A 19,059-nucleotide genomic window follows, 5' to 3' on the forward strand; every position below is an offset into this window, starting at 1 on the left:
TTAATAACTTTTAAAAGAGTAACCTTGCTTGAATGACACAAATTTTTTGAAAATGCTAATGAAGAATGACGATAATCTGTTACTCTGAGGATGCACTTCTCTCTGCTGCAGTTCCTAATCTCTCTTGCTGGCAATCTCACTTCTGTGCCTGTGACCCCCGCTGGCCTGTGCACACTTCTCTGTAGGCTGGGCACTGTAATTCATCACAGCAACGGGTCCAGCCACAAGCACAGCTCCTGAAATGGTGATTCCTTCCAGTTCATGGCCTCGTGGTCCTGCTTGTGAGCCTACCTCTCCTGTCAACAGATTGCACTGGGGCTTACAACTGCTGCAGAAAGATTTTTAACACCTCTCCTAAATGCTAAATCCAAACTATCCCCAGCATTTGACTCTTGGGGTTAGAGCCATAAAACGTCCCAGAGTTAAACTGTGACCCATCACTGCAGGGATGAGTCTGGAGTAACACTCAGATCAGATTTGACTCAGATCTGGCTGTGAAGTGAGAATTAAAACTTTTGATGTGTGGATTGCAAAAGTTTTGTCCATTTGCATGAACAAAGAATTTGACTTGCTGTACACCTCGCGTGTCATGAGCCTGGGGGAGCTGTTCAAGCACAGATAATTCTCAGTTAATAACTATATTAGGGCAGGGGCTATCTCAGTCACATTTCCTAGCACCTAGTAGTACACTAAAACCATAGTCCATGGTTGAGCACATAATCTATGTCTGGAAAACCTACTTTCTCTGGGAAAAGCACACAAAAAAAACCAAAAAACACCAACCCACCAGAAAATTATATTTTAATAGAGTACATGTGGAGAGATCACCCTAAACCTCCTCCAGACATTAGCTTTTAGTGTGAGAACACCTTCTTCAGGTTAAAGTCCAAACGTACTTTCCCTGGATAATAACCAAGCTCCAAGGCTATCACAATGCTTGACAAAATTCCCATTTTCTTCAGTGGAACAGGAATTTGCTACATGCAGGTCTCACTCAGTGTTGAAGTCAATGGACATCTTTACATGGAACTGCCTTTTTATTTCTTCCCCCTTCATGTTTTGCCCAGATGGCATGCTCCCTCCCAAGTTCTCCCAAGCATGTTCATAGTGTCATTCCTCACCCACCGCTCACACACACACACAGACTCCCTTTTTTGTCACCCTTCTTGGTTTGATTGCATGGTCTGAAACAGATTTATATACATTAAAATTACCCTGACTCCCAGCTATTTCTTGATAGGTTCCTGCCTGGTTGAGAGGTGACACATTTTTATAATATTTTTTTTTCTTACTTGAATCCTAGGTGTAGCCGAGGTAATAGTCTTAGTTGGGGGTCGGCAGATGATTGGCATGAATCAACGTGCTTTAACAGCGGTCACTTGCTTAAATCCTCAAAACAACAAGTGGTACCCGTTGGCCAGCCTGCCTTTCTATGACCGGGAGTTTTTCAGTGTGGTCAGCGCTGGGGACAACATCTATCTCTCAGGTAAGCAGCAGATGTCATAGAAACATAGAACCACAGAATGCTTTGGGTCAGAAGGGACCTTAATGATCATTTAGGCCAACTCCCCTGCCATGGGCAGGAACACCTTCTACTAGACCAGGCTGCTTTGAGCCCTGTCCAACCTGGCCTTAAGCTCTTCCAGGGATGGGGCATCTACAGCTGCTCTGCGCAGCCTGTGCCAGTGTCTCACCACCCTCATTATAATAAATTATTTCCTTCTGTCCAATCTAAATGTGCCCTCTTTCAGTTTAAAACTGTTACCTCTGGTCCTTTCACTACAGGCTTTGGTTAAAAGCCTCTCTCCATCTTTCTTAGAAGCCCCCTTCAAGTACTGAAAGGACACAATAAGGTCTTCCCAGCACCACCTTTTCTGCAGGCTGAACAACACCAGCTTTCTCAGCCTGTTCTCACAGGAAAGATGTTCCAGCCCTCTGACCATAATGTACCACTCCTCTCAACCTACTCCAACAGGTCCGTGTCTTTCCTATGGTGGGGACCCCAGAGCTGAACAGAGCCGTACTCCAGGTGGGGTCTTAGGAGAGTGGAGGGGGACAGTCACCTCCCTTGATCTGCTGGTCGCTTCTTTTGAGGTAGTCCAGGATACAGTTGGCTTTCTGGGCTGTCAATGCGCATTGCCAGCTCATTTCCAATTTTTTGTCCACCAGTATCCCCCCAATCCTTCTCCACAGGGCTGCTTTCAATCCATCTGTCCCCCAGATTTACTGGGCTGGGAGAGAAGTTTTCTCCCGACAACATAGGCAGCACAGACAAAGAAGAACATGCTGGAGTTTTACCCAGCTGCTCCCGGGGAAAAAAATAAGACAAGTGGGAGGGAGGTTGGGAGAGAGGGATTTCCCTGCTTTTATCATTCTCCATTGCTCTGCAGCGTTAATGTTCCCCCAAAGCAGTCAACAGCAATATTTTGGAGTTGCAACGTGAAGAAAATAGGTCTGACAACCATCAAGCATGCAAAGAGATTTCGCTGCCATAGAAACACAATTTAAAATACTGGCTGTAGTTGAGTCTAAATGGTGGGTTATGGAATTTCAGACAGACAGGCTGGACTGCTGAATATGTGACCTACACTTACGGTATTTGCTTACAGGAGCATTCAGGTTTTGTACTTGTTGTTGAGACTGCTCTTTTGACAGTAGTCACTAGCCCTATAATCATCTTGGTTTCAGTGAAACTGAGACCACATTCCTCAAAAGGCTTTAACTCCCAAACTAGCTGTCTACAGTGTGCCCATAGCATCACAGTGGTTTGTTTTGAGGTGGGGTTTTTTTGCAGTCTGGTGGTACCTCTGCTTCCCTGGAGGGGAAAAAGCAATTCCCACCAGGCAATGGAAGGATGCTCTGATGGCAGCTGAGTGCAGGTTTGATGGAAAGAAGAGGAGCCTGGGCAGGGAGGTGCAGATGTGTGTGATCCAAGGATGTGGTTGCGAGCACAGATGCACCAGGCAGTATCAGTAAGGGGTTGCAGCTGTTGCCTTTCCCTTGCCGAGTTCCCTCACTGCATTTTCTGCAGTAAATTGCTGCCTGCAGTGTTAAATTCCATTAATACTGCATAGAGGCCCTAAGGATTGATTGGAAATTTTTCCTTGATGGTTTTTTGCCCATGCTTGTTTTGCTGCTGGAGCGAAAGCCTTCTACGGAGGCTTTTGTGAGATGTTGACTTTTAGTTATTCTTAGCTGCACTACTTTCCAGTATGTAGAGCCATTTTAGGCTGTGCCATACCTGCTAACAGAAGCTGTTGAATCCTAAATTCAAAGCTTATTTCAGCTCTTCCCTTAAATCTGGATGAGGATCCTGATGGTATTCAATGGCTACAACAGGAGAACTCGAAAGTCCCACATGGCTGGAAAGCTAGCTGAGTATTGGTTGGTATTTTGCTTTGCTGAAACTTACACAGGAAAAAGGGAAGAGGAATGAACAGAAGTTGGAACGAACCCCTGCAAGCTCCAAGTACTGGACCCCACACTGCATAGCATAGGTTTGGAGAACAAAATACTAAGGAGGAAGCCTGGTTTTCTCATTAAACCACAGAACTGAGTCTAGTTTTTTTCCTGGCGCAATCACTGACTCCTAGTGTGGCCTCAAATAAATCATTTCACCTGTTTGTTCTTCAAAATGGGGATAGTAAGACACCCACTAAGTAGCTACCTTGGAAGCTTCAATCAGAAGTTAAAAGATGACCAATGTAAATATTTCACTGGAGCATCCTGAACTATTTTACAGGAGTAGTACAGCTGGTTCTTTTCTTTATCAGCAAATGAAAATAAATAAGAAATTTGTTGCTGAAAATTAAACATTAAGCCTACAGTGCAAGCACTGACTTTATTTTGCCCATGTATGTGTTGCTTCAATCCATCACTGTATTAAGCATTTTAGATTTCAGACTGGTCTGTCTCACAAGCCAAGATAGGCTTTGCCTCCTGACACCTTCTTGCAAGTGTTGCAGTAATTTAATAGACTCAAAGTTATTTATGAACAGTGAAAAGGGTCTATCCCCTTATGTACATGTCCCTCGTAGTCTGACATCTTGATTTCTTCATGTCATCTTATTAAAAAAAACCCAGCCTTTGGGGCGCATGAATAAATGACACAGATATGCATCATCGGAACAGATGCTCAGTATTGAGGGTGATTTATTTTAATTAGTCAAATGTCATTTGAAGAGTTTTTACTTTGTAACTGGCTTTGATTGCTGTGCAAAGCTGCTGCCATTCCAGGTTCTCACATAATTCTCCCCTTTTCTTTCCCTCACCCACATGTCGGTGCCAGGCGGCATGGAGTCGGGTGTCACGCTCGCTGATGTCTGGTGTTACATGTCCTTGCTCGATAACTGGAACCTCGTGTCCCGCATGACAGTCCCAAGGTGTCGACATAACAGTCTGGTGTACGATGGGAAAATTTATACCATTGGAGGGGTCGGTGTGGCAGGCAACGTTGACCATGTGGAAAGGTAAAAAAACAAAACAAGACAAAAACAAAACAAAACAAAACCACCAAAATAAAAAACCATGCTGTTTGCTGGATCTCTTTCTTCATGCTATGCTAAAGGACCATTTCCCTTTTAAAGGATACATCAAACGGGCTATATGTGTTAAAATAAGCTTTTATAGCAGCTAAGAAAGGAGGAAAGTGTGCAGGATTAGGTTTCTTTTTAAAGCTTCAGTGGAAAGCATTGTTTCAAAACCAAAGACGAAAGCTGCCAGTTTGTTTGTCAGTTTGCTCAGGGGAGCGAAGAGAGGAATTAAGCTGCTTTGGACACTTTACACAGATTATACAATGAACTAATAAACTTCCTTTGAATTTAGTATTGATGAAAGTCTTTACAGACCGCAATAATCCTTTTTGGTTTTTTTAAACCCCAAAAAAGCAACAGCAAAGTCAGTTTCTCACATGTGCTATCCTGGTAGAGCACCTCAGCCTTGACCTGGCTGGAAGGAAGATTCTCCCTTTGGTGGTCTTGGCCTGGGGCTGGGACCTGCCAAGCTCCAAGTAAAACAACCGATAAATGGAAACAGTTATAAAATTAAACAGAATTCCTGGCTGAGAGGGGGTGAATAGAGATGGGAAAGAATGGAAATTTCTCTTTTGAAGAAGACTCCAGAAATAAAAATTTTCCTTTTCTCATATGGAACTTAAAAAAAAAAAGGAAGGAACAAAAGCACAAAAGAAACATTTCACAAAGTAGAATTCCAAAACCAACTAAATTCACATCAACCATAACATTCAATAAAACCATAAATTTTATATGCATACCAATGTTTTCATTAAAAAATAGAAACCGCTTTGAAATGCAAAGAATATTCCATTCCAATAAGATCAATACAGCCCTAGCCTTACCCAAACATAAATGCATTGTGACAAATAGATTAATGATACATTTTTGTGAAATGTTTTTCCTTAGTGAATCTGGCAACCAAAAATAGGAATTTTTTTCTTTTTCTCACTTTTAAGTGCTGAATTTGAATGCTTCTTCAGCAATATTTTGAAGCAGGCATTTTCCAGTAAAAGTTGCCTTAAAAGGCAAGCCAAAAAAGGATAGATCATTAAGAAAGATTTGGAAAAACAAAAAAAATAGAACATTTTTCAAAAGGTTAGGATTAAAGATGGCTTTTATCTATTATTTCTGGATCTTGGTGCTGCAAAATTTATGTTCAGTTGGGGGGGGGGGGTGTAGTATTTTTTCATTTAAGTAGATACTGTAAATACTGAATAGCAAAACCTCTATTAAAAGTTCATTATTGTTACAAAGTCAAACACACAGGAAATTAAGAAATACCAAAACTAAAGTTTCTGCCGACAGATCTACTTTTTGGTACAATCTTCAGTTATGTGATGACTTTTTTTTCCCAAAGGATTTCCACCTAGTTCAGTGCATGGGACAGGCCAGTTGTCTGTATGCATGGCCTCCACTATCTGGTGCTGAGCGATAGCCATTCACATATGGCCATCGGTACTTTTGTGTTCCTTGGCACAGGCTGAAGAACTAACATCGGTGATGATGCTGTCAGCAAGTCAGGAAATGCAGACAGGGAAGAAGGAATGATGAATCATAGCAGTGAATGCAACATGTGAGGGTTGCTTCCCTCCTTAACCCTGAGCTTAAGGTGGGCACTGCCCTCAGAACTTGCTTTGAGGGAAATCTCACCCATTTTTGCAGATTACTTCTGATTTCCAAAGGTCTTTGTCCTGTAATTTAAGTCAGTACATTTTTAACTAGCAGGTATGGTTTTGTAGACATGGGGAGGAGAAAGCCCAGGAAAGAGATGCAGTGTTTAATTCCATCTCTTGATAAAGATGAACACCGAAATAATGCTGTTGCAGATAGATGTCTTGATAGATGTCATCGATTAAATGGTCTCTTTTTTATTTTTCCCAGGGTGTCATTTCTGTCTCTGCTCTGATTCTCACAGTCTCTCTCTAACAAAGCATCCAAAATGTTGGTCAGTTGAAAGAAGCCCAAATCAAGCAAAGTCACTCCCTCTACTTCCTTCTTAATCACTCAAGCCCTTGCCACGAACAACACTGCAGGCTGCAAAGGCATGCTCAGGCCCTCGGCATACCCTGCATGGCTCAGTGAGAGCAGCCCTGCTGGTTTTCAGTGGTAACAAGCCCACCAAGAGACTTTTATGTGGGAAAGGAGCAGATTTCCTTCCTATCATTTCAGCGCATGCTGTCTCAACCACAATAAGGATGTCTTGTCATGGGGATTTGCTAAACCCGTGGTTATAATTAATCTGCTATTGTCTATAAAGAGACTTGTGAGACAAAGCCATGGAAAAAGTGCAGCATGGCCTCCTTTGGGTTATGCCAAGGAATGAGAGAGGTTTTGGGATGCTTCCTTTTTTATTCTTTGTATTAAAGTGACGGGGGTGGGGGGGGATGACAGAAGCAAAGCATGGCATGGCTGAAGCTGTGCAGTTCGGAAGGGATGTTTCAGGGTCTGCTGTTAGAAATGCAGGTGAGAAAAAGCTGACCCTTGTAGGTGTGCTGGGCAAAGTCAGGCCTTTTCAGGCAAAAGCATTTCCCATTCGGACCAGGAAAATTTGTGCAAGTGTTCAGGAATTTAAGTCACTCTACCCACTTTTTGTAAACAATGAGGTTTTCTGAATTTGGGTTGCAACTTAGGGAAAAAAAGCAAACATTAAAATACAAACTAAAGTCACTTTAATTGCTCAGTTTTCTACTGTCTTCTGCACAGTTGATGCCCCCTTCTTGACTCTGCCTTCCCTTTCTTTTTCCCCACCCTCAGGAGCTACCACTGACCAACATTCTCCCACATATTTCTGTGTGGGCTGCACTTTGCTCTTCAGATACTGTATTGCTTTGGTGGGACATTGAGATTGCCATCTCTCAAGAGCAGGGAAACCTGTCTGTCATTCAAGCAGGTCTTACAAAAGCACTATATTAAAATAATAAGGTGACATGATCATATGCTCCAAGTCAGGTGATGCCAAAAATTACATTTACCTCTGAGTTTAACCTTGTTCCCCACAGTGTTGAATTTCAGGGTCATGCACTCTTGGATTTTCGTTGGTTTTTCACATCAAAGGAGGCATCTGATCTTATAGCCCTGTTTCTCACCCCGATGGAGGTACAGAGGTTTCTCCAGGCCTGATGCACAATGTGATCCTGTGCAGTGCCACCAGTGTGAAGGGCAAGGCACTGGACACCCTCCCTCATCGGGCCACCTACCACCTCCCCTTGTGCACATGCAGCTTATCTTTCCCAGCCACATTTCGCTTTTTGCTTGCTCAGTTAGCTCAAGCATGACCATGCACAGCTTTGGCCAAGTTTTGATGTGTATTCACTGGCGTGGTGGAGGGCATGTCTCCGGTCCAAAGTGACCTACCCTCACCTCACCAGTTAGCAGCCCCAGAGCGTGGAGACTACAGGATGTCTCATCACCACAGGTCTTTGAAAACAGAGAGAATAACATTTTCTCCCCATTTCCATCTTGTTCTTCACCTGTTTTTCCTGTAGTTCTTGTAATATTCCATCCTAAATGGTTAAAATCTTACCAGATGTTTTTACTGCACTTTGTTTTTTAAAAACAAATGTCAGACCATTTTAGCTCTACATGCTGCCACCTGACTGCACCTAATACATCTGCTGCACCATTAGAAAGCATTAAAGCAAGCAGGGACTACTGGACCCATAATGATTTATGGCATCAGCTCCTGGGCTCCAGTCTCTGTGATTTCAGTTGTGTCATTGATGCTGAAGGGTGCAGCCTGAACCAGAAATTCTGGTGCCACTTAAATCAGTGGGTGTTTTCCCATCAACTTCCATAGCGCTGAGATTTTTTACCCTTTATCTGCTATTTGTCTGTAAAGAGACAGAAAAAATTCCATCTCAATGGATAATACTACAGGACTACCACAAACAGACGAGTAGGAGTCATTCGTTACTTATCTTCAAACAATATGCATGTGCCAGAGGGGCTGAGTTATATGTTCATTTTTGTGGCTGTACATGGGTATATGCCCAGGGAGAGTTATGTTTTTGGAATGAGTGTTTAGGGAAATAACGGCGCAGCTGCAGTTCTCCATCAAACCCCTCTGGCAAGTTTCTGTGTGACAGGGAGCGAGTCATTAGGTGTTAGGCGAGAGGGTATTACACTTTCTGTCTTCTTCTGAGATATGAGTTGAGTTGGGAGGCAGCGAAATGAAGTGGATCCGCGAACTAGGTTTTTAGATAATGGATGGGCCCTGTAACATAAGCAATTTGGGAGCCGAGAAAACTGCGTATGCTGACAAGACAATGTATGCGACTAAAAGTGTGGAAATGCAGGTGCTTTGTGGTTATTATCTGTTTGAAGGACAGAAGAAGATGAATCCCCTTGACCTGACAGCACTTTTACAATAGGGTTGTCTAAAATTGGGAGATTACTTTGGTCTGGCAGTGTATACTTGGAAGACAGTCTAAAAAATTCAGTGTAAAGAATAAACTTTATAAACTTCAGAAACTGCTCAGAAAATACTGTTTTACTAGAGACATGGTCACATAGGAATTAGGGCTTCTCCCCCCAGAAAGGTGGCAGCATCAGCAGCCCAACTGAAGTGCATCTGCAGCAATGCACGCAGCATGGGCAGCAAACAGGAGTGGAACACCGTTGTGCAGCAGGAAAGCTGTGATATAGCTGCCATCACAGAAACATGGTGGGATGGCTGGCACGACTGGAGTGCTGCAATGGATGGCTATAAACTCTTCCGGAGGGATAGGCAGGGAAGGAGAGGCAATGGGGTAGCTCCGTATGTTTGGAAGTGTTTTGCTTGTCTATAGCTGAATGATGGTGACAATAAGGTTGAGTGTTCATAGGTAAGAATTAGGGGGAGAGCCAACAGAGCAGTTGTAGACCACCCAACTGGGATGAAGAGGCAGACAAAATATTCTATGAGCAGCTGGGAGAAGTTTCACAGTTACCAGCTCTTGTTCTCATGGGGAACTTCAACCTACAGGACATCCACTAGAGATACAACGCAGCGGAGAGGAAGCAGCCTGGGAGGTTCCTGGAGTGTGTGGAAGATGGCAGCTCCCTGACCCAGCTGGTGAGGGAGCCAGCTAGGGAAGGTGCCCGCTGAGCCTGCTGTTTGCCAGCAGGGACGGGCGGGTGGGTGATGTGGTGGCTGGAGGCCGTCCTGGGCACAGCCGTCACGAAATCAAAAAGGTTTTGAGGCTCAGAGCAGTGAGGAGGGGGCTCAGCAGAACAGCTGCCTTGGGCTTCCAGGGGGCCGACGCTGGCCTGTTCAGGGGCCTGGCTGACAGAGCCCCTGGGGAGGCAGCCCTGGGGGTGCAGGAGCAGCCCATCCCCATGTGCCCAAACATTGCAGCACAAACAAGCTATCAGGCTGCAGCAAGGCTTTACAGTGGGTCAGATTCTGCTGTCTCCTTCCTCCAGAGGTCAGACCACACTACTCCTCATCCACCCAACCACCTCTGCCTCAGTCCTCAGGCTATTTAACCACTTAGCAGGAACAAGCTACAGCTGCACATCATCCATGTCAACCAACCCACTGCCTTCAAGGCAAGGCCACAGCTGCATGTTATCAATGCTAATCACCCCACTGCCTTCATTCCCCTACACCGAAAGGTGAGTGCTGGGGGAGGAGGTTGGCCTGGCTGAGCAGAGCTTTGGGTGGAACTTGGCGTAAAGGAGAGTTTCCACCTCTGGAAGAAGGGGCAGGCAGCTCTGGGGGACCACAAGGGTGTTGTGAGGTTGTGCAGGGAGAAAATTAGAAGGGCTAAAGCTCAACTAGAACTTCACCTGCCTATGGCTGTAAAATACAGAAAATTTCTATAAATATGTTAGCAGAAAAAGGAGGGCTAAGGAGAATCTCTGTCCTATATTAGATGTGGGGGGAAACATAGTGACAAAGGCTGAAGAAAAGGCTTTAATGCCTTCTTTGCCTCAGTCTTTAAAGGTAAGGTCAGTTGTTCTGTGGGTACCCAGCCCCCTGGGCTGGAAGACAGGGATGGGGAGCAGAATGAAGACCCCATAATCTGAGGCAAAATGGTTAGCGACCAGCTACAAGTCTATTGGGGTGGATGGGGTCTACCCAAGGGTACTGAGGAAGAAGGCAGCAGTGCTCACCAAGTCACTTTCCATTATTTATCAGCGGTCCTGGCTAACTGGGGAGTTCCCAGTTGACTGCAAGGTAGCAAATGTGACACCCATCTGCAATAAGGGTTGGAAGGAGGATCCAGGGAACCACAGGCCTGTCAGCCTGACCTTGGTGCTGGGGAAGGTTATGGAGCAGATGATCCTGAGCGTCATCACACAGCACGTACAGGATCACAGCACAGGTGATCAGTCCCAGCCAGCATGGGCTTATGAAAGGCAGGTCCTGCTTGACTAACCTGATCTCCTTCTATGAAAAGATGACCTGCCTAGTGGATGAGGGAAAAGCTGTGGGTGTTGTCTACCTGGACTTTAGTAAAGCCTTTGACACCCTTTCCCACAGCATTGTCCTGGAGAGACTGGCTGCTCATGGCTTGGTTGGGCATGCTCTTTGCTGGGTAAAAAGCTGCCTGGATGGCCGAGCCCAAAGAGTGGTGGTGAATGGAGTTACATCCATTTGGTGGCCAATCACAGGCAGCATTCCCCAGGACTCAGTATTGGGGCCAGTTCTGTTTAATACCTTTATCAATGATCTGGAAGACAGGACCAAGTGCACCTTTAGTAAGTTTGCAGATGACACCAAGTTGTGGGGAAGCACTGATCTGCTGGAGGGTAGGAAGGCTCTGCAGAAGGATGTGGGCAGGCTGGACCCATAGGTATGAAGTTCAACAAGAACAAGTGCTGAGCCCTACACGTGTGTCACAACAACCCCACACAACGCTACAGCTTTGGGCAAGAGTGGCTGGAAAGCTGCCTGGCGGGAAAGGACCTGGGGGTTCTGGTCGACAGCTGGCTGTACATGAGCCAGCTGTGTGGCCAACAGCACCCTGGCGTGTATCCAAAACAGTGTGGCCAGCAGGACCGGGGCAGTGACCATCCCCCTGTGCTGGGCGCTGGTGGGGCCGCACCTGGAACTCTGTGTTCCATTTTGGGCCCCTCACTGCAACAGTGATGTAGAGGTGCTGGAGCGTGTCCAGGGAAAGGCGATGGGGCTGGTGAAGGATCTGGAGCACAAGTCTGATGAGGAGCAGCTGAGGGAACTGGGCAGGGGGGTGGGGTTCAGCCTGGAGAACAGGAGGCTCAGGGGGGACCTTATCACTCTCTGCAACTACCTGAGAGGAGGCTGTAGGCAGATGGGGGTCGGTGTCTTCTCCCAAGTAACGAGCGATAGGTAAGAGCAAACGGCCTCAAGTTGTGCCAGGGGAGGTTTAGATTGGAGATTAGGAAACATTTCTTCATCAAAAATGTGGTCAAGCATTGGAACAGGCTGCCCAGGGAGGTGGTGGAGTCACCATCCCTGGTAGTCTTTGAAAGATGTGTAGATGAGGCACGTTAGAGAGGCATGGTTTAGTGGAGGACTTGGCAGTTCTGGGTTAGGACTTGATGATCTCAAAGGTCTTTTCCAACCTAAATGATTCTATGAATCTATGATGTCTTAAGAAAAATACATAGCCTTGTCCAAGAATAGTTTCATAAGCTGCTCAGAACAGTCAGAAAAAAATGAAAAAGGCAAACAATAGTAATCCTTTAATGTGATTTTAAACAATTGAATTGAATCATCTGAATAGCAGATCAATATGACACTGTACGGCTGTTTTTTTAAATAGCAGCTTTCCTGCAAACAGAATTAAGTATTGTGTAAGAAACTGGAGGGTGCATGTCTGTAAGTGACTGACCATGATGTAAGGACTTTATAACGTGAATAAATGAAGATACTCATCTAACTGTTAAACCTAGGAGAGAAATTAAGAGGTTAATAAGAGAAAAAAAATACTGTTTGCAGGTACTGAAGAGGTCAAATTTCAAGAAGGCAGAGAAGCAAATGGCACACCTTGAAATGAAGGGCTTTCAGCTGTTAATACTGAGGTGGTAGGGAAAGAGCAAGAAAGGAGGCATTGAACAAAGTAAGTGAAGCAAGAGGAAGATCAGGCCCACAGATGAAATTCTAAGAGTGGAGAGTTGTGGAAACCAGCAAGGTTATTTCTGTGTGTGCTCTCTTCAAGCCTGGGTTGTATTTTCTGCTGGGTTCAGATCATTTACCATATCACAGGTATAAAAGTAATACACAAACCAAAGGATAGTGACTGCAGAAGGGTCAGGTGAGATGACGGTGCTCGGTGCATGTAAAGTGACAGGTGGGGACACGCATCTGGCAGGCATGGGAAGCCTGATGTATGGTGCTTGGCAGGGCCGTGGACCACAGGGTTGCAGGGACTGCTCTGGGGGCAGAGGAAGGCACGCAAGGGCATCTGTGTAAAACCACGTGTGAGTCTGTAGCGTGCAAGAGCTGCAAAACCAGCAGCCAGTCATGTGAAAGGAGGTGTCCTTGAAGTTTCAAGTTCAGCAGATTGGATGGGCTTGGTAGGCCCCTAGCCAAGGACAAGCATGGACACACCGGGACTGGAGGGAGCAGTGGAGGAGAGGGAAGAAAAACCTTTGCTTGGCTTGCAGCCAGCTCCCGTTAAGTCTCCATCTATGGCTTCAAACAGGGGAATCAAATGCAAAGCTTGACTAATGGAAAGAGATCAAAGTGATTATTCTTTAAATCAGTTCCCTCCCCACTGGCCCCTTAGCAGAGCCGGTGTTACAAGCAGCCAAGGACCCCCACTAGCACTAGTGGCGGTGGAGTGACAGCAGTGCCAGAGATGACAGGACAGATGGAAAGGCCCTAGGGCAGAGAGGTAAAGCAGGTGTCATTATTTCCTGTCCTGGAAGGTTAGAAAGATTCAACTTTATTCATTTTTAAACCAATTTAGTTAATCTGGTGCAAATCCTTGTGTGAACACATTAAGAGCTGACTTGAGATAGACCAAAATGATGGAAACCTGCCTTGCAGAGACTTAAGGAGCTTAGACTGCTTAGTTTATCCCATAGAAGGTGAAGAGGTGACTTTACTATTTTCTGCAAGTCCATATGTGAAAGAGAGCAGACAGCTTTATAATCCAACAGGAAAAAAAAAATAAAACAAACCTTACTTTCTGGTGGGTGGGAACTGAAGCAAAACAGAGACCAGAAATCAGGTCTGCAGTTTTGCAAGGAAGGAGTGAACCAGAGCAATAAACCCCAGAGGGGATGGAGGGACTTGATGGACAGGTATCAGGAAGCCTTGAAGGCACCAATTTCTCTTCTTCAGCCCCAGGTGTAAGTTAGGGACTTGAGGATTGCTTCACCGAGCAGCCTATGTAAAACCCATGTTGGATGCCTGTGTTATGCAGACAAGGACTTGCTTCCACCTGCTTTATGGTTCACTGGTTTCTTTTAAACCAAATGACGCTCAAGACACTTGCATCTATACCCACTAGATTTGCAGCCTTTGGCTTTCATCAGATGAAGTGAAACTGGTTATTTTTGGTTTCCTGGTGGCAGACGGAGAAGGGTAGGAGAAAGAAAGATCAATTCTGACATCACAGAGTGTAAAAGAAGGACAGTGAAAGTGGATGAAAAATGGGGTCTGAGGGACCTGTGGTCCCAATAGTGAAATTCATCTAGAAAAAGGGTGATTGGTTTTGTAGTTTGAACTTTTCTTCGATATTCCCATAGATATGGTCCTCAACCACACTCAGCCCCCAGCATATGTGAAGGATACAACCTCTCCTTATAACTGCTCCTTCCCAAAAACGTAGATCAGAATGTCATTGGCAGGAACATATCTGTCTGGGGAGCTGTGGTCTGCTAGGTACTTCTGCCAGCACCAGGGGAGGCAGTGTGGCTGCTCACCATTGCGTCTCAGACCACTTCAACTGGCTGCAGATGTTCCTGGTACTAAGTCAGAGTGGTTGTTGTGAGACAATATATTATCAGGTGACAGGTAAAATTTATATCTTAGAAGCCAAGGAACCAGAAAGGAACATTAGATAGTTCTTCTCAGTTGTATTGCTTTTCCCAGTTTCTAATCAATTATAACCAATTTCTTAATAAGGCATCAAGAATTAAATTACCAAGTACCAAATGACTGCATTAGCTAAGTTAGAAAAGTGTAAACCAAAATTATGTGAGATTTTTGCATATCTGCTAGGATGGATGCGAGTGCTGCCCCACGTGCTGTGGGCAAATGTAGAAGATGCAGCATATGGTGCTTTACCTGGAGGAGTTGCTTGTGCAAAATGCATCAGCAGGTTCAGGTTTGGCACCAAAACGTTAAGAATCAGCCCAGTATAGGTGTGTCGCCTTGAATGCTCTCAGCACCATATTGTTTAGTCTTGTTATATTTGTCCCCTTTCATCACTTGCAGATGAATTTAATTTCTCAGGAACTAATATAGAGCGTTGTACAAGGCAGTTCTCCGTGCTTATTATAAGCGACTTCCCTATTATTTTTTTTTAGTTAAAGTTTGCCTCCCTCTTGCTTTTGCTTCAGTTTTATGAGTGTGTTAATTACTTTCAGTTATATTACGTGGAAATTCATTAATGCATTTTCATTAAGCACAATATTTTGTGCTGTTTCCATCATTTATATAATTTCTCACTTCTATTTTCCCCAGATTCAGGCAGTGAGAATTGGAGGGACATGTTGCAAAGGGAGAATTCTCCTGTTGCTAAATCAATTTTTTACATATGGGTTCATGGCCAAGGATTTATTTCATGTTTGCACATTGCATATCACTAATATTAAGAGCAAAAGCCCTGAGTGGGTGATGAGGGCTTCTGTTCTTGCAGTCAACAATTCTGGATAATCACTACGCAGGAAACTACTATCTGACTGAATGTGCCATTATGTGGAAATACAGAAGCCTAAAATTCACATTATTTGCCACTGTCTCCAATACTCATTTTAGGGCAGCTATTTGGATCCCTGCCACATTATCTTTAAAAAAAATTATGTCTGTACTTGTGACATTGTCTAAAATGAATCTTCATCCGTGGATTATTAACTGCACATCCCTTATGGTCAATGGCTTAATTAAATCAGATACTGATGACCTTAAAACTAATTTAGCACTTTCATGCATACTCTTTTCTGTTTGCTTCATGTCAAATATGGATGCAATGGTGAAATCTTATTCCAGCATTAACGTTTACAGCATCCTGCAATGAAGCACAGTAGTTCGGTTTGCACAATGAAAATTAAATAGAAGCAACTTATTCCAGCACAAAATGTGTGTCACTGGTCAGTTAACTAGAGTAAAAAGAGCTATCGTGTTGCATTATGTTGCAGGTGAGATGTGTTCCACAAGCTGAACAATTGAAGTATATTAACAGTTGCCTGCCTGCGGTCGCTATTGGATATCACTGCACTGATTTGCAAGAATAATCTCATTGTATACTCATTAAAAGAAATTAATTAGTGGAAGACATCTCAACAAAGATGTCCTGAGTTTCTTTAGCTTGGACTATAATGAGATTTGAGAGGCATCTACAGAAAATAGAACCAGCTTTCTCTGGGCTTTTCTCAATGTTTTAAAAGCTTAGGAAAAGCATTAATTACACTGTTTACCAAGTGGCTGAATTTGTAGGATGTGAAAAAATGCATTTCCACCTCTGCTTTTTTTCTGCTTGTCAAGCTGCCTTTCTGTTATATCCCAGCCTGCTTTCTCTGCCTGTCTATCCTGCCCAGTTTTGCGTCATCTCAGCTCACTCCAACTGCTGTTGTCCTAGGTACGATACAATAACCAACCAGTGGGAGACCATTGCTCCTCTGCCAAAGGCTGTGCATTCAGCTGCTGCAACCGTTTGTGGTGGGAAGATCTACGTCTTCGGTGGGGTGAACGAAGCCGGCCGAGCTGCGGGGGTCTTGCAGTCCTACATCCCTCAGACTAATTCATGGAGTTTTATAGAGTCTCCGATGATCGGTAAGGGATGCGTGGTGTCAGAGTAAACCCTTATTACAACAGAAATCTCTGTGCTACAGGTATTTTAATACCTTCGTAGAAAGGAAATGCATTGGGGGGGTGGGGGGAGATATGTTTATAACATATTGGCAGGAATGCATGGTATATTATACCACAGAGAGGCAATTATCTGGATCTTTACTGAAGGCAATTGTCACTCATTAATACAGCTAGTTATCAGCTAGAAGTGATGAGTTCAAAGTAGAGGAGAAAGGAAAGCAGTCATTAGATATGGACAACTAGTAATTTTAGATCCAAAAAATTGCTAAGTGCAGTGAAACTTCATCCTGGCATCATGTGTTGCTCCATGCAGCTTTACAACACTGCTTAGTTAATGAATTATTACTCATGAGCTTGTTAAAATACCGTCTCTCCTGTGGGAAGTGGCAGTCATTCTTAACTGGGATTTATTAGTGTTGTCCACAGGCATACGTGCTTCAGAGGCTGAAATCTCCAAGACATGTAGATTATTAAAACTGTGGTTATTAGTTTATGAAACCCTTGAGCTCACAGAACATTTTACTGCATAAAGAGCAAGATGACAGGCCAGATTTTCCAACGTACCAGGCAACGTCAGAGGTGCAGACTTCCTTCCAAAATCAGAATAGCACTCAGAAGTTTGCAACTTATTTGCTTTCTGTGGTGATTTGCACCCTGAGTGTTTAGGCTGCTCTTTTGGAAATGAGGTTTAGTGTTCAGCCTCACAGAGGTGTTACTGCAGGGTAACAGCCGACCTGGGCCACCTGCTTTGGCAGCCTTTGGTCTGGTGATATTCAAGTGGCCAAAGAAACAGCAGTGGTACAGTCATTGCAGAGAAGCTGCTTTAGGGTGGCTTGCTTTTGCATCCTAGAATCATAGAATGGTTTGGGATCTTTAAAGGTCATCTAGTCCAACCCCCCTGCAAAAAGCAGGGACATCTTCAACTAGGTCAGGTTGCTCAGAGCCCTGTCCCACCTGGCCTTGAATGTTTCCAAGGATGGGGCATGTCCAACCTCTCTGGGCAACCTGTTCCAGTGGTTCACCATCCTGAACCTCTCAGTCGTGTTGAAACTGTGACATGAGGTGCTTCTTTTTTGAAAAAATAATTTTCTCATTATTGAGCCTGGCAGAGCAATAGGAGTAGCACGCAATAAATTATAGAAGCACAATTATAAGGCATTCAGGTAAGGCCTAAGCATATTTGGAAAGCTCAGATAAGCTGCTCTTTGTATGGTAGCTTGTTAACAATTACTATGATTCTTTTCTTGGGGTTCCCTAGTAGATCAGGTCATGAGGAGCTGGTACAGCCACGGCCGTAACCTCCCCTGTGCAGACAGCACTGCTGCTTTCCAAGTCCCTTACTGCTGTTTGTGTCCAGCCTAACATAACATGACATGCATATGATGCAGCATGAAGTGCCCAGCGGGAGGGCGTTAACCGGCAAAAGTCATGATTATGTAATACAGCGGTACAAACAACCCTATTGCCTGGTTTTTCCATCACATGGCTACAGCTGCTGCTGTTCATATAATCCACTGACTGACAGTATGAGGTTTTCCTGTACTCACAGTGTATTGCAAAAATGAATGCATTATGCAAAAAGGTATTTCTTTTCCTTACCAAAATAGTACAAGTGCTACAGGAGCTAAGAAGTCATTCCATGGGCTTGTTATATGTCTAGCAGGCATCAACACCATGCGTGCTTGGAAAAAATCATCCTATCCAGGGCTGGGTTCGTCACCCACTGTTGTATTGGACGTGTACTATTATTTCCTAACAAATATACATGAAAGACACTGGTGAAGTTAAAAGAGGGTAGTTATGTTTTCTTGGTGTAAGCAAAGTTAATTAGTTAAGCTGAAGGCATAAAATATATGATAAAATGTGGAGTTGCTCTGTGTCTTTGTTAGGAGATACATAACATCAATTTATTTGCAAATAATGCAGAGTCAGGAAAATTGCAACCCTGTGGAGAATGTGTGGGAAACTGAACTGATGTGATGCCCGATCTTCACTAAGAGGCAGTGGAAATGTTAGAAATATACTTTAATTTCTCCAGCTCTACAAGAACCATAGCATCACTTGTATTTGTAAAGTATTCCCCAAGAACTGGATGCTACACCAAGTATGGTACAGTCTAAACCAAAGAGAGAGTAGAAGGAGCCTTGGGGTGCTTTTTGCAAAATGGAGCCAAGTTGAATCACTGCTGAGTGCATTTGACAGCCTCAGAGCCCTTTGTGTTGATTTGTGAATTCTTAAGGTGTCCCTCTGAGCTAAGTCAACTGAGCTATCTGATGGTGGGTTGTGTTGTTTAAGGTCACGCCAGATACCAGTGAAACCTCAATGTTTAACCTCAAATAGGACAACAGATTCTTTAAAAGCACCTCAAGCACGCTCAGATATGCAACAGTAGATGCAGGTATTGAAAGTAGCCAAGGTCTCTGGAGATGCTTAGTCCAGTAGTACCTGTCTCAGGTGACTGCGGTATTTTATGATAGTGAGTTGAACGCAGTATGACACATGTTTGAACCCAACAGGTCCATCTCTTCCATAGCATCGTGTGCCCACCTGACCCGAGGCAACACTGGCATCAACGTGGCAAGGGGAAGGGTCATT

At 44.2% G+C, this 19,059-nt stretch overlaps 1 protein-coding gene across 2 annotated transcripts in view; it reads left to right on the plus strand.

Moving 5' to 3' along the window:
* KLHL29 (kelch like family member 29) overlaps positions 1–19,059 on the plus strand; it is a 405,364-nt gene that overhangs the window by 365,742 nt on the left and 20,563 nt on the right. For both annotated transcript variants that reach the window (XM_056343947.1, XM_056343948.1), the window contains exons 10-12: positions 1,304–1,486; positions 4,289–4,469; positions 16,232–16,425. In XM_056343947.1, coding sequence (XP_056199922.1) covers positions 1,304–1,486; positions 4,289–4,469; positions 16,232–16,425 — 558 coding nt within the window. The remainder of the gene's footprint in view (positions 1–1,303; positions 1,487–4,288; positions 4,470–16,231; positions 16,426–19,059) is intronic.

This window comes from Falco biarmicus, chromosome 6, assembly GCF_023638135.1.
Source record: "Falco biarmicus isolate bFalBia1 chromosome 6, bFalBia1.pri, whole genome shotgun sequence".
NCBI classification, from domain to species: domain Eukaryota; kingdom Metazoa; phylum Chordata; class Aves; order Falconiformes; family Falconidae; genus Falco; species Falco biarmicus.